The following is a 13,696-nucleotide window of genomic DNA, read 5'->3' on the forward strand; positions in this document are numbered from 1 at the left end:
CGTACATGCACACGTTACTGCAGTCGCTCATGCTGCAAGTTTCATTTTCAGTCAGATATTGAGTCAAATGAAATTGACGGCTGATTCTAAAATATATATCTATTACAAAGTTCAGCTCCGTCTCACAAACATAGGTGATTCACACCACTGACAGAAGCACAGAGACGGAGGAGAGTAAAGGCAAAACAAAGAAGTGAAACTGTGTGTGGGGTAAAGGGAAGTTGTGTACAGTAGAGAGCATATGCATGCATGGACACACACGCATATAAGTTACTAGGGACCAAACACTGAGGTGAGCTAAAGGAGGCAGCAACTTCCTTTTGATGGAAATGAGGGTGAAGAGTAAAAGACACACAAATAATAATGGTACTGTGTGTTCATTTTTTCTGTATCACTGTAACTGTTAATTGTTTAGCCATAATGCTGAAGGATTTATAGGTAAACACTTTTGTCCGACCTATTTGACATTTCTGCCATGCTTATTTTATGTACCGTGTTGCTTTGCTAGCACCATTGGTGAGCTGAATTACCAGCACAGAAGCTAAATGTCAAAGTGCTGGGGATGGGGCTGCAGCAGAATGTATTTTAGCCACCTAAAAAGACCCATCTAAATAAAAATCAAAATCAGTTTCAGCTTTTTATCATTCCTTTTATACATCATATGGTCATGCATATACAAAACTTGGAAAAGGAAAAGAAAAGAAACAACAAAAAAGCAATATCTCAAATGAACTATTCACAAATGTTGATAGATTATCTCAATAAAGAGCTTTTATTCCCCCCTTCTTCCGGGCTTTCTCCAGATGACTGGGTAATTTACATGTGAATAGCCACCTCAGTCGTTGTACATCCTCCATATTTACAAAACCTATATCTAGTTTTTTGTCTTGCTAAAAAGCAATGTGCAGTTCACAATAAAAAAAGGATGGCAGAAAACAAAATAGAACTCATTTTCTGTATCGTTCAGACAGCACACTGGACAGATCCAATTTTCTCCTTCTCGATTACCATACCATCCAGTTTCAGCAGTCACAAGTGAAATACCAGATCTCAGCTGAGCACACAGATGTCTTTGCTTTTTAGACAAGTTATATACAGCACAATTCTCCTTCCCATATGAGTTTTTATCATTGAAATATACACAGTTTTGGTTTGTTATAAGAGGAATGATGCTGTTTCTGCAGGGGTGAATTTTATTCCCTTTGCCTTAAATGTTGTGTCTGTTAAGTAGCCACATTTTTCAAAGATTTATGTCATGGGTAAAACTAGATGTACACAATTCATGATACAAATACAGAGTTTAAGTGGATTTTCTTTGCTCTGGATGTCACTTGTTTACTTGTCTGAGCTCTCTGCACTGGTTAGTTTTTTGACGTCAGCTCTGGACTCGGTTTCTGTTCCCCTCCTCTAATTCGTTCCTATCGCTCCCACGAGTCTCTTTTCTCATCACAACCAATTTTCCTTTTTTCTGCTGCAGGTTTCTCTTTTCCTTCCCCCCAACTCACTCAACACCAACACCAGTGTGTCCAAAGGGTCAAACACACCCACAGACATGGAAAATAACTCGAGTATCTCTCTCTTTTTCTGTACACAAACTCGACGTTTAAAGGGCCAAAGGGAGGTTACTGGGATATTGCTAAGCAACATGATAACATGCAGCAGTGGTTCCCAAACATTTTGGCTTCTGACCCTTGAAAACAAAGCAACATTTACTTGTGATCCCTCGTTAAAGGTTGCGTGTCATAGAACATTCTTTCCTTCTTGGATCGAATCATTTTTTAGAGGCCAGTGAACACTATAAAAGGCATTATTTTCTTAATCTTAGTGTGCTTAACATGCTAAAAAAATTGCAAGTACAAAGGCAGAATCATGTAAAAACCTCCCTTTTTTTGTGTGTGTGTGTGTGTGTTAGATTTTAAATGGGAGTTGCAAATTGAAGCACTCAAAGCAGTCAGTGGAGCTGTCATTTAAAGAGATGAAAGCTGAAGTTGAACTGTAAATGATGAAAGCAACTGAAATTTCAGCTGAGCGCCAATAGGCAAGTTTTTACAGTAGGCCCTGCAGGCAGTCAGATTGTCAGCTTATATGTTTGAAATGAAAGTATTCACTGTAAACTATGAAAGCAGTTGAAATCGAAGCACCCGAGAGTTTCATGTGCGCAGTGTAAATAGTTAAACGATGAAATGAAGTGTGTGACAGGGTTTTTTCTGCAGTGACTATGCACTATTTTCTTATGATCTGTGCTTGAGACACTTGTGGTCGTGTACCCCCTCAGCGCTCAGGTCAGATCCGGGCTTTAAAAAAAGGTAAACGTCTGGCACCTGGCCGCAGGCATCCAAGAGACAGTGCAGAAAAAAAAAAACACAATAGAAAGGCAAAACACCAAACAAATGGCTTTAACTTTCACTTTCGCTACTAACAGTAACCAACGATCGCGCATAGTATACCTTAAAAGTGTCGGTTTGTGTGTCAACGATGACAGCAGGTGAAATATCTCTTGGGGTATGTGAGCTCTCAGGTTAACAGTAACATTGAATTGTCACTGTCTGTTGATGTGTAGAGGATGAAAGCAGCTGAAGGGTCAGCCATAAAATCACTTCAGTTATCAATTTTGAAGGGCCGTCCTCTCGCTCACCCTCTCTCTCTTCCACCTTCCTGTCAATCTCTGGCTGTCCTTTCACTTTAAAAAAGGGCATCCCCCCAATCCCCTAAAAAATCTTAGATTATCAGTTTTGAAATTGTTTTTACAGTGGGGCGTTGTTGGCTTAGTGGATAGAGCAGGCGCCCCATGCACAAGGCTGTTGAAGCAGAGGCCCGGGTTCGAATCCAGCCTGTGGCCCTTTGCTGCATGAAATCATATCAGAAGCATTGTGTTCACACTCCGGTTGCCCTCTGGTTAACACCATTAGCACTGTCAGCACTTTTGCCATTGTTTATCACTGTTAGCTGCTAGCCGCCCTGTTTAGTCCAAGTCCATCATGAGAACTGTGTGCAGACAACTCTGAATTTCTCATACACGCCCTTTAAGCACCGGAGATACAGTAATTGAAGTGTGAGCTCTGAATTCAGCTCACAGATGTATCCCAGAAAGTCAGAGGAAGGAAGAAAAATTAGTTAATCCAACTCTAATATTCTTGATACTCTTTATTTAATCAACAGCCCTTTATTCTTTCAAGCAGATCTAGTTTCTTATCTTCCCTGCATTGCATTTGACCCTGGATTGCTTCAGCAATATTATTCCACTCACAGCACATAAACTCAGCACTGTATTGCAAAGATATGATCTGTAGGATACAGTGATTTTTAGTGCACAGCGCGCACACCGCGGCAGAGCGTTGAAGGCCCGGCGGTAATTGAAATATTAAATGAAAACCACTTACAGAGCATTCTCAGAGGATGCAGTAACAGACAGGATTAGACAGTGAGCGCGCATATTATTTGTGACAGTGTTTGGTTGGGAGCCTCACTTGGCCTCATTGTCTCTTTCTCCCTCGCCCCTTCTTTCATCCCCTCCAGCCTAATCTTCCTCCCTCTTCCTGACTTCTCCTCTGTTCTTTCTACCTCCTCCTCTCCTGTCCAAATGGCCAGCGGTCTGCATATGACAAGCAGATGCTCACCATGCAAATATGCCTTTTTCAAATCTTTGCGTCCTTTATCTTTAGCCAGACATACACACAGGAATTCAGCACTTTTTTTTCCCCCACAGTCACATATTTTAGCATTCATGCAGCTTTCTCTGTATCAGTTAATATCCAATATATCAGCTTGTCAGGAAGATTAATATCATTTACTTTGTGAAACGTGTAGCTGTACACTATGTGCTAATGTAAGATTTTTCCACAATGACACAGCTGACTCGAAATTGTTTCATACAAACTTTAATCAACTGCTCAAAAAGCATCTGCCGCAGGGGAATGAAAAATTCATAGAAATAATGTTTTTATATTCACATTTATACTGTGTTGGGTGCTTTATTAAGGAGTCTTTGTGTTTATGTATGCATGTGTTTGTACATGCTGGTTCTCTTTATATAATATGTGTCGAAGGTAAAGCACATCGGGGTTTTTCTTATTCACTCACTAGATGGGTTTTATAGCAACCTATTCCAAACTCTTGACACCCACACCTTTCTTTGTTTTTTGGTGTTTTGTCTTTCAAGTAAGAGGAATTGAGTATTAGTTTCGGTTAACTGGAAACTGCACATTAGTGTATTTTTAAAAATGTAAATACCCGTTCCACTCATTGCACTGCTCTTTCTGTTTAACCAGGAACTGAAACATGTTGTTTGTCTCTCTTAATAACACATTTTGTTCTTTTTTTTTTTTTTTCACATTTTCTCCTCACCTTACCTCACCTCACTTTACCTTGCCCCGATGCAGTCTCTGGGAAGAGAAGCAGTATCTGGAGAAAGAGATTGAGATTCATCCGAAACCTGCTGTAAGTTCATCATTGCACCATCCAGGTACAGTTTCAGAGACGTGGATTACTCCCGCAACAAGGGTCTTCCGAGAGGATGAATATGAGTTTTACTTTAAGCCTCCATCTAGGTTTAATCCCTCAGTATGAAGACTTGCCACTGGCTCCTTTTCGGGGCCATTTGAAGTCAAAAGATTTGATATTACGATCGTGCTGTTTGGACAAAGTGACAGCATACAAGTTGAAAAAGTTTTAATCCTTGTTACAAATGGAGAAAGGTTTTTCACCTTTGTTTAAGCAGGAATATTAAGGTAGAAATGCCTGCTAATCCTCCACAGAGGTAGACTGGTAGAGCAACAAACAAAACAACAAATCAATCAATCAATCAATCAATTTTATTTATAAAGCCCAATATCACAAATCACAATTTGCCTCACAGGGCTTTACAGCATACGACATCCCTCTGTCCTTAAGACCCTCACAGCGGATAAGGAAAAACTCCCCCAAAAAAACCCTTTAACGGGGAAAAAAAACCGGTAGAAACCTCAGGAAAAGCAACTGAGGAGGGATCCCTCTTCCAGGACGGACAGACGTGCAATAGATGTCGTACAGTAATAATATTATAGTTATAGTTCTGGTTACTGCGGTACAATATGTTGAAAGTATGTATTAATACCTGGCAGTATACATGTGTGACAATAATCATATGTGTATAATAACAGAAGAAGTATGACTAATGACTAATGGTGGCAGCAGCAGCAGGAGGCATCTGGCGGGACCACGGCAGCAGCACAACCACACACGTCACGCTGTCCAGGCACCGCTGTGATATGAGTTAATCTGAGAGACAGTGGAGCACAAAGGCTCCGGAGAAGAAGCCGAGTTAGTGACATCCAGAATGGCCGGGTTAGCTAGATGCAGTAATAGGATACGAGAGAGAGAGAAGGAGAGAAGGGGCCCGGTGTATTATAGGGGTCCTCCAGCAGACTAGGCCTAAGTCAGCCTAACTAAGGGCTGGTACAGGACAAGCCTGAGCCAGCCCTAACTATAAGCTTTATCAAAGAGGAAAGTCTTAAGTCTAGTCTTAAATGTGGAGACGGTGTCTGCCTCCCGGACCCTAACAGGAAGATGATTCCACAGGAGAGGAGCCTGATAGCTAAAGGCTCTGGCTCCTGATCTACTTTTGGAGACTTTAGGGACCACGAGTAACCCTGCGTTCTCAGAGCGCAGTGTTCTGGTAGGATAATATGGCACTATGAGCTCTCTAAGATATGACGGAGCTTGACCATTTAGAGCTTTATAAGTTAACAGTAGGATTTTAAATACAATTCTGGATTTTACAGGGAGCCAGTGCAGAGAAGCTAAAACAGGAGAGATATGATCGCGTTTCTTAGTTCCTGTTAGTACACGTGCTGCTGCATTCTGAATTAGCTGGAGAGTTTTTAAGGACTTACTAGAGCTACCTGATAATAGAGAGTTACAGTAATCCAGCCTTGAGGTAACAAAAGCGTGGACCAATTTTTCTTTAATTTTTGCAATATTACGCAGATGAAAAAATGCAGTCCGTGAGGCTTGCTTTAAATGAGAATTAAAAGACAAATCTTGATCAAATATTACTCCGAAAACATATGAAAACATATATATTATTTCAAATATATACTAAAAGATACAGACATCAGAACTAAAAATAAGTTGGTCTTTGGACAGTTCTGATAGCACACTCACCTCCTGAATGAATCTGCTCCAAATCCAACTAAAGAATGCAGTGTATAGAGTGGTGCAGGGTTGCGTTTTCTGGAGGCCAACCCAGAAGTCAACATCATGTCAATGGGATTTTGCCATTGCATTTTGGATTATGGCAGAAAATAAGCTCTGTGGCAAATAAGAGTTTATGATACTTAAATGTTTTGTTCAGCAAGATAATCTCCACAAATAAACATCGCTATTATGATTTTTGGAGCATTAATGCAATTGCCAGAAGTAAAAAGCTAACATTAGAGTTATAAAAGAACTAAACCACAGTCACATGACTTCAAACTGCAGGAAATAGTCAGCGCCAGGATGTTCGGCTAGCCTGGAAAACACTCACACCGTAGCAGCATCAGTGTCAATACTTGTCTGCACATTAACAGTGAGATGGTTCATTCTTTCGTTCACTTTCCGTAACCGCTTATCCTGTTTGGGGTCGCGGTGGAGGGGGGGCTGGAGCCTATCCCAGCTGACATTGGGCTAGAGGCAGGGCACATCCTAGACAGGTCGCCAGACTATCACAGGGCTGACACATAGAGACAGACAACCATTCATGCTTTTCAATTTAGAGTCACCAATTAACCTGCATGTCTTTGGACTGTGGGAGGAAGCTGGAGTACCTGGAGAAAACCCCACGCTGACACAGGGAGAACATGTAAACTCCGTACAGAGGGGCCTGGGAAAACAATTTCATTCTTGAAAACAAAAAATAGTGATTAAAAACCTGCATGGAAGTCGTTAAATTTGGCTTCCCCCTGTCAGCACAACCCTGGTAAAAAATAATAACACTTCTTTAATCTTATCATCTTGATGCTGTATGATTTCTACACCACAGTATTTTGTAGTACGCTGTAGGGCACGCATATTGTTGACCACAGTGTAGTGCAGTTTGAGCATGGGCATGAAAATCTATAGTAATTCTTGAATCACCAGCACCAAAACTCAGCAATTGTGTTGACAAAAATCAAGAATATTAACGTGCCCTCAGGGTAGTCTCGAGGAGTATCACATTCACAATCCTCCCATCATCAAGCTTGATCAAAATACAGTCGGCTGTGCTGCTAATGGCAAGAGAACATTATATTCTGAGCTTTGTGAAGCTTGTTGAATAAATTCAGCAGCTTTAATTAAATTTTGGGTTTCTGTTATGCATCTGCTGTTCAATTACTGATCGCAATAACAAAACATTCCAAATGCTTTCAGTTCTGCTTTCATGCCTCTGGGCGGTGTCTTTTCCATAGCGTATATAAAAACTCCAGCGCCCATGAGTCAAGGTGGCTCACCCGTAACCTTCAACAGATCAAACAAACATGAAAAAAGAAATATTAAGAAATGAAGCTGAATTACAATCTAGGCCGCAACTTACCCAATCTATCCTGGAGATGGCCATGTGTCCTTGTGTTGTGTTGCATAAAAAGTTAACTTTGAAAAGAGGATTTACATCAACAGAATACATCTAGAACCACTGACACATGCTGGTTTGCTGCTCTACAGTGAGCCAGTATTGCAGTGGAGTTGACTGCTCTGCATGAATTATTGAGGGGCGGTATTGAGTGGACAAAAGCATTGCCCCAGGACTAATAAACTATTCTTAAAATGTACAGCATCAGAGGTGTATGTTTGAATAGTGTTCATACAAGTAATCTGAGTAGTTATGTTTTTAAAACCGTTTTTAATAGTTTAATTTTAGAAATGCATTCATAGTTTTTTTGTATTTGTTTTTATTGTGCGTAATTGACTAGTTTTAGTTCAGTTTTTATTTAGTTTTAGTGTTTCAAGTATTAAGAGGAAAGCCTTGATTAATAGTAGCTTTCTATCCGCAGCTTTTGCCATTTGCAGAAAATCTTGCAAACCAAGCATTTTCTTGCTGTATTGTCTTCTTCTTTAGGATTTTACGGTTGCTGACATTTTGTAACTACAGCAGAATTCTATTTACTTGTAGTTTTGTGTCGCATTGTTCATTGTAGTTTTTTAAACTGGCATTTTTGTTTTTATTTTTGTTAAGGAAATTGTTTTTCATCTGCTAGTTTTAATTTTGTTGGGCGGCGTGGTGGTGTAGTGGTTATCGCTGTCGCCTCACAGCAAGAGGGTTCCTGGTTTAATCCCAGGAGGGAGCCCCTCTGTGCGGAGTTTGCATGGGTTTTCTGGGGGTACTCCAGCTTCCTCCCACAGTCCAAAGACATGCAGGTTAACTGGTGACTCTAAATTGTTCGTAGGTGTGAATGTGAGCACGAATGGTCCTTTTCTATGTGTCAGCCCTGCGATAGTCTGGCAACCTGTCCAGGGTGTACCCTGCCTCTCGCCCAATGTCAGCTAGGATAGGCTCCAGGAGATGGAGATGTGTTGTCTATCTTTATATACAGTCATTGTAATAACCCTGCAAGTAACACCTTCCTTTGTCTGTGTGAATAACAGAAGCTGCCTTTATTAAAACAGTTTCAGCCATTTAATCTGTTCATGTAACAGCGTATATGTGTAAAGGTCGGGGCCTTGTTAATGAGATTTTCCCCCAGTGTTATTGAAACAACATGCCGTATTGACCTACAACATTAAGTTTGACATTAACTCTAATGAAACAATTTGCCGCCATCACACACAAACACACACTTGTCAAACATGATAGATAAGCTATGTGTTTCATTACAGAGTCCTCGCATACATTTTTAATTGTTTTGCTGTTTGTACAGTAGATGTATACTGGAGGAAAACCACAAACAGGCTTTAAAGTACATGACGTTCATCATGTTAAATTGATTACAGCTGATTTAGTTGCAGTTGTTTGCGTTCATTCTCAGGCAAACAAAACTGGCTTGATATAATCCAACAGTTTTCAGCATTGTTAAGTGTCATACCTATTTTTTTGGGGGGCAGGAAAATTAGGATTTAGGCATGAAACTAGAACTAGAACCACTGAAACAACCAAAGGAACGACAGTTTTAAGTGCTACAAAAACAAAAATCCATGTACAAAGCAAAGGCTGTTAGAGTGCTGGGATCAGATGCTAAGAAATAAGTAAAAAGAATAGGTATTTTGCCTGTAACCAGAGCTCAATTAATTTGTCATCATAGACCTGATATTCTCAATATGTGATCTCATGTTCAGGAGCTGGAGAGCAGAACAAAGGCCCTGCAGGACAAACATGAAGATCTGAGGAAAGAGGTTTCCCAGAGACAACTGGAAGTCAGGTATTTTATCGATCGATCGAGAGAGAGAGAGAGAGAGAGAGAGAGAGAGAGAGAGAGACTGACTCACTCTGTGGGCCTCATCATGACATTGTCTTCTTCTTTATGTCTTTTCAGTTTCACTTGGTGTGCTCTTATTGTCCGCTTTAATCAGATGCAGTGCAGCTGAATCTTTTAAGTGCGGTTAATAAAAAATTCTTCAGATAATAGGCGTGCTTTTTGTGTGTGCATCTTGCCCTCACTCCCCACACAGAAGTCTGACAGAAGATGTGGAAATGCATGAAACGCAGATATTGAAAGAGCGGAAAGAGCTGGAAGACAAGTCGGAGATCATAGAGCTCAAAGAGGTCTGTCTGTGTGAGAGCATGTGTGTGTGTGTGAGTGGGCATCGCTTACAGCACACCATCAATAAAATAACAAATCTGCCTTCTTGCGTGTGTGTGTGTGTGTGTGTGTGTGTGTATGTCTCTAACAAGGCCGAGAAAGCCCAACTCATCAGCGTCCCTGACCAGATTTTCAAGGAGAGTGAGAGGAAACGCTCTAAGAGGGAGTAAGTACATGTAGCCCCTTATTATTCTTTATTGTGGAAGAGCTACGGAGTTAATGTTTCAAACATGAGGACAAAAAATGAGCCTGTAAGGGTGCTTCACTGAGACAACACTGAGAAGAAAAGAGAGCAGAAACATCTTTTGAAAATTAAGTCACTCCCTGTCAGTTGGCTCAAATCCTTCTGTAATCTGTCTCCTTCCCTTCATCTTTATCTCCCATACACAAAGGAGCTGAATTTAAGTGGATGAACTCAGTTACTGTAGTTTTCCTAAAGGAGGGGGTGTGTGCAGTGTAAACTTTTGATATGGAGCAGAAAAGCAAACTTAATCTGAATATACTGTGTGTTTCTTAATTCAGTTTACTGCCAGAAACATCTGCTGCCAGATTTGTTTTTCACTTTCCTCTCTGTAACTTTCCAGGCACATTTTGGTCCAAATGAGTAAATGGAAAAAGTAGGTACTATTTGTAGCAATTGCAGACTATTTGAAATAATGGACATAGCTGCTGTGACATCACCCATTGGTTTGTGGACTCCTGTTTTGAACCCATGAGTCTGGCATTTTGACCGTCACTCTTGTATTTTTGGAGCCAAAGGTGACAGTTTTTGTCTGAGACAGTGGAGCTAGCCCTAATGCTAGCTGCTAATTTGGTTAGCACAGTGTATTTATATGCTGTGTCTCAAATCGCGTACTTCTGTACTTAAACTTAATATTTTGAGTGCTTAAGTGTGTTCACACTTAGAAGTATGAAAAAATGCAGTGCACTATGAGTACCCGGATGGTGCACTTAAAACGGTCAAGAAGTTGAGTGTGGAACAATGGGCACTTCTTGCCCTCAATGGTCGCCATCTTGGCTAAGTAGCGGAAGGGGAGGGACCACTTTTCAAACTGGAAATGGCAGCCGAGCACCATGAACATCGCTGCATTGTACACATATGCATGTGTTTTTTGCACCAAGCACCACTATATTGTTGTCGGATATGAGCCCGCAGTATGTTTATTGGGTTAATTTAGCAGTCTGTAATAATTTGGCACCGCGAACGATAATGCTAATGCTAATTTGCTAACTAGCTAACAGCTGCGGTCGTCATTTCTGGTAAGTGCACAACGGGCGTGTTTGGTTTGAGACAACACTACCCTGTCGTGCATTACGCCAATAAGTACATAGTGCACATAGTATACTACATGGAAGTGTACTAATGGAAGTACACGATTTGAGACACAGCAACAGTCTGTGGTTAACTGTGATTATGCTAATGCTAATTTTTGCAAGCTAAAAAGAGGCTTAAAAATATTTAAACGAAATGTACTTATCAGGAAACCGAAATATCCAACTCCTGAGAGGGTTTTAGTACAAACTAACACTTTTAGGCCACCTAAACGTTGCGATTAACTTTAATGAAGTGGAAACACACTGGCTACGGCTAAACGAATTCAGGTTACACCATGGGTACATAACCTAATCAACGTTGTCGGCATGGCTTTTAAATGGGTGCTTTTTATAAAAATTCACCCCTGTTACAGCTGTCACAAATGAGAAATTTAGCTATAGAGAGCAAAACCGTTTTTAGTACCAGGCTATAAACATGTTAATTTCTACTGTAAAGTTCTGACTGACTTTTGGAGCCAGCCTCAAGTGGCCGTTCGAGGAACTGCAGTTTTTGTCACTTCTGCTTTGGCTCCATTTTTCACTAGCGGAGGTTGCTGCTTGCTAGCAACAGTCAGATCCCTCTCAATAATTTAAAGGTTTCAGTCCCTCTAATTAAAAAACACATGACAATATATGCGTCAGACATCATTAATTTTTGTATTCGTGTGCTGCTGCAGTCTTAAGCCCCTCCATCACCAGAGAATGGTTCCACTGGCACTGCAGTCTCTTTTATGTTTATTTCAAATTCATATTTGGCTTGAAAGTGAAGCAGTGGAGCTGTCTGTATGAGCCATGTGAACTGTGACTTGTAATTTGAAATTCACAAAGCTGAGGGGTACTGGGGGGGGTATGTAAAAGATGGATACATATGCTGTTATTTCATGAGATGTGCACTCTCACAGTGCAACTGAAGAGTAAAACAGATACTTTTCTCTTGGTTCTTTGTCTCTCTTTAAATTCTCTGTCACATTAGAGCTGCAATAAAGAAGATAGAAGCACTAAATACAGAGATTTCTGAAATGGAGCAGCAAATGAAGGAAGTGGACGAGCGAAATCACTCCCTGAGGCTGAAGAAGAAGGAGTTGAATGAGGAGCTGGAGGGTCTCAGGGCCTGTGTAGAGGCCAGTCAGAGGCAGTCCAGAAAGCTGCTAAAAGAGCAGGAGGTCAACAGGGAGGAGGAGGCTGAATTCATGGGGAACAGGTACATGCTTTTTATACAGTGACAGTCAAAAACAGTGAGTTTTAGAGTTGGGAGGAGAAGCTGTTGTTCGTGGGTTTCAGGCATGTCGTGTGTTTTTCATCATCAGAGGTATCCTGGAAATGAAGCTGCAGAACATCATGTGCGACAGGAAGCACCTGTATGAGAGTCAATGTGTGCAGCTCAGGGAGAGAAACAGGTACAGATTGATGTCGAACGTATGAATGTGTCCCCATGAATTGATGCACAACACTGTACATGTAAAGGCTTTCACACGTACTATACACCTAAAATATACAGTAAACATGTTCTCAAGATCACAACTTATTTGTCATGTCAAAATAACAGACATTTTCATAAGATAATGGGATAATTTTCTTGATCTTAAGAGCAAAACTTTGTTCTCTTGAGAAGTATTTGAGATCACAAACAGTGTAAATTAAACGTAAATTAAACATCATGGGCCTGTGCCCTTGTGTGCCGAGATTCCACCACACTTTAAAAGCATTCCGACAACTCATGGATTACTTGAACACTCATGTAGACAGCTAGTGTGTATATTATGTACAGGAGCAAGGCGTAAAGCAAGTTTAGCCCGTGGCCTTGAGTGAAGAGAAATGTGATGCAATGATAAATATGCTCTTCTCCATCTGACATTGCTACACAGAATGCAATGGTAGTGCAATGATTTAGGCTTTATATGGCCGAGGCGACTACTGCCCTGCGCTCGGCCTGGGGCTAAGGGAGTTGATATCCTGGAGCTAAGATAGCTTTCACAAAGTTGGCTAACCCTGACCTTTAGCCTAGTGCTTGCTGCCCCGGTTCTAAAAGAGGGTTAGCCCCAAGTTGGCGGAGTCATCCCCTGAAAATCAACTAAACATGGGGCCAAAAGTTGCCAGTGTGTAAAGGAGCTAATTGAATTTGATTCATTTGCGTTTTTGTTGACTTCTTCAGCTTTTCAATCTTTCCTTTCTGCACTGTTGCCTCTCATTTTGATGTTTGAGCACTGCTCTTACATAAAGCCCTGCTCATGGTGACATTTTAACATTGCTGCTTGCTGTTAAACAGTCACCTGTTAATCTATAATGTACACAGTCATATTCCAACGAGAGTGTAGCCGAGGGCTAGCAGAAGTTCATTATCAGCTGTATAGCCCTGGGCTTAGATTAACCTCGTCTGAAAAGGTGCTAAGAATACGCAGTGTGAGAAACCTATATATTGTGCTGTCACTGGGGAAATAAAAGAGCATTTTATTCCAAGATAATGATATATAGAACGTGTGATCTTGAGAAAACAAACAAACTGAAGTAGTTATCATGGGAAAACAGAAAAAATAATATGTTTGACTCCATATATTCATATATTTGACATTCAGTCGAAGAGTTTTTGCTTTTTGTTTTATCAGCTTGTTGCTGTACTTTTCGGTATGAACATGGATATTTTTTTTCCTGTG

The 13,696-nt window shown here is 40.7% G+C and overlaps 1 protein-coding gene across 3 annotated transcripts in view; it reads left to right on the top strand.

The window, feature by feature from the left end:
• ccdc146 (coiled-coil domain containing 146) overlaps window positions 1-13,696 on the top strand; it is a 75,574-nt gene that overhangs the window by 26,010 nt on the left and 35,868 nt on the right. For 2 of the 3 annotated variants that reach the window (XM_049567312.1, XM_049567313.1), the window contains exons 5-10: window positions 4,380-4,437; window positions 9,268-9,350; window positions 9,601-9,694; window positions 9,824-9,897; window positions 12,019-12,246; window positions 12,353-12,442. In XM_049567312.1, the coding sequence (XP_049423269.1) occupies window positions 4,380-4,437; window positions 9,268-9,350; window positions 9,601-9,694; window positions 9,824-9,897; window positions 12,019-12,246; window positions 12,353-12,442 (627 nt within the window). The remainder of the gene's footprint in view (window positions 1-4,379; window positions 4,438-9,267; window positions 9,351-9,600; window positions 9,695-9,823; window positions 9,898-12,018; window positions 12,247-12,352; window positions 12,443-13,696) is intronic. The other variant, XM_049567314.1, reaches the window with a different exon arrangement.

The sequence above is a fragment of the Epinephelus fuscoguttatus genome, linkage group LG22, assembly GCF_011397635.1.
Source record: "Epinephelus fuscoguttatus linkage group LG22, E.fuscoguttatus.final_Chr_v1".
NCBI classification, from domain to species: Eukaryota; Metazoa; Chordata; class Actinopteri; order Perciformes; family Serranidae; genus Epinephelus; species Epinephelus fuscoguttatus.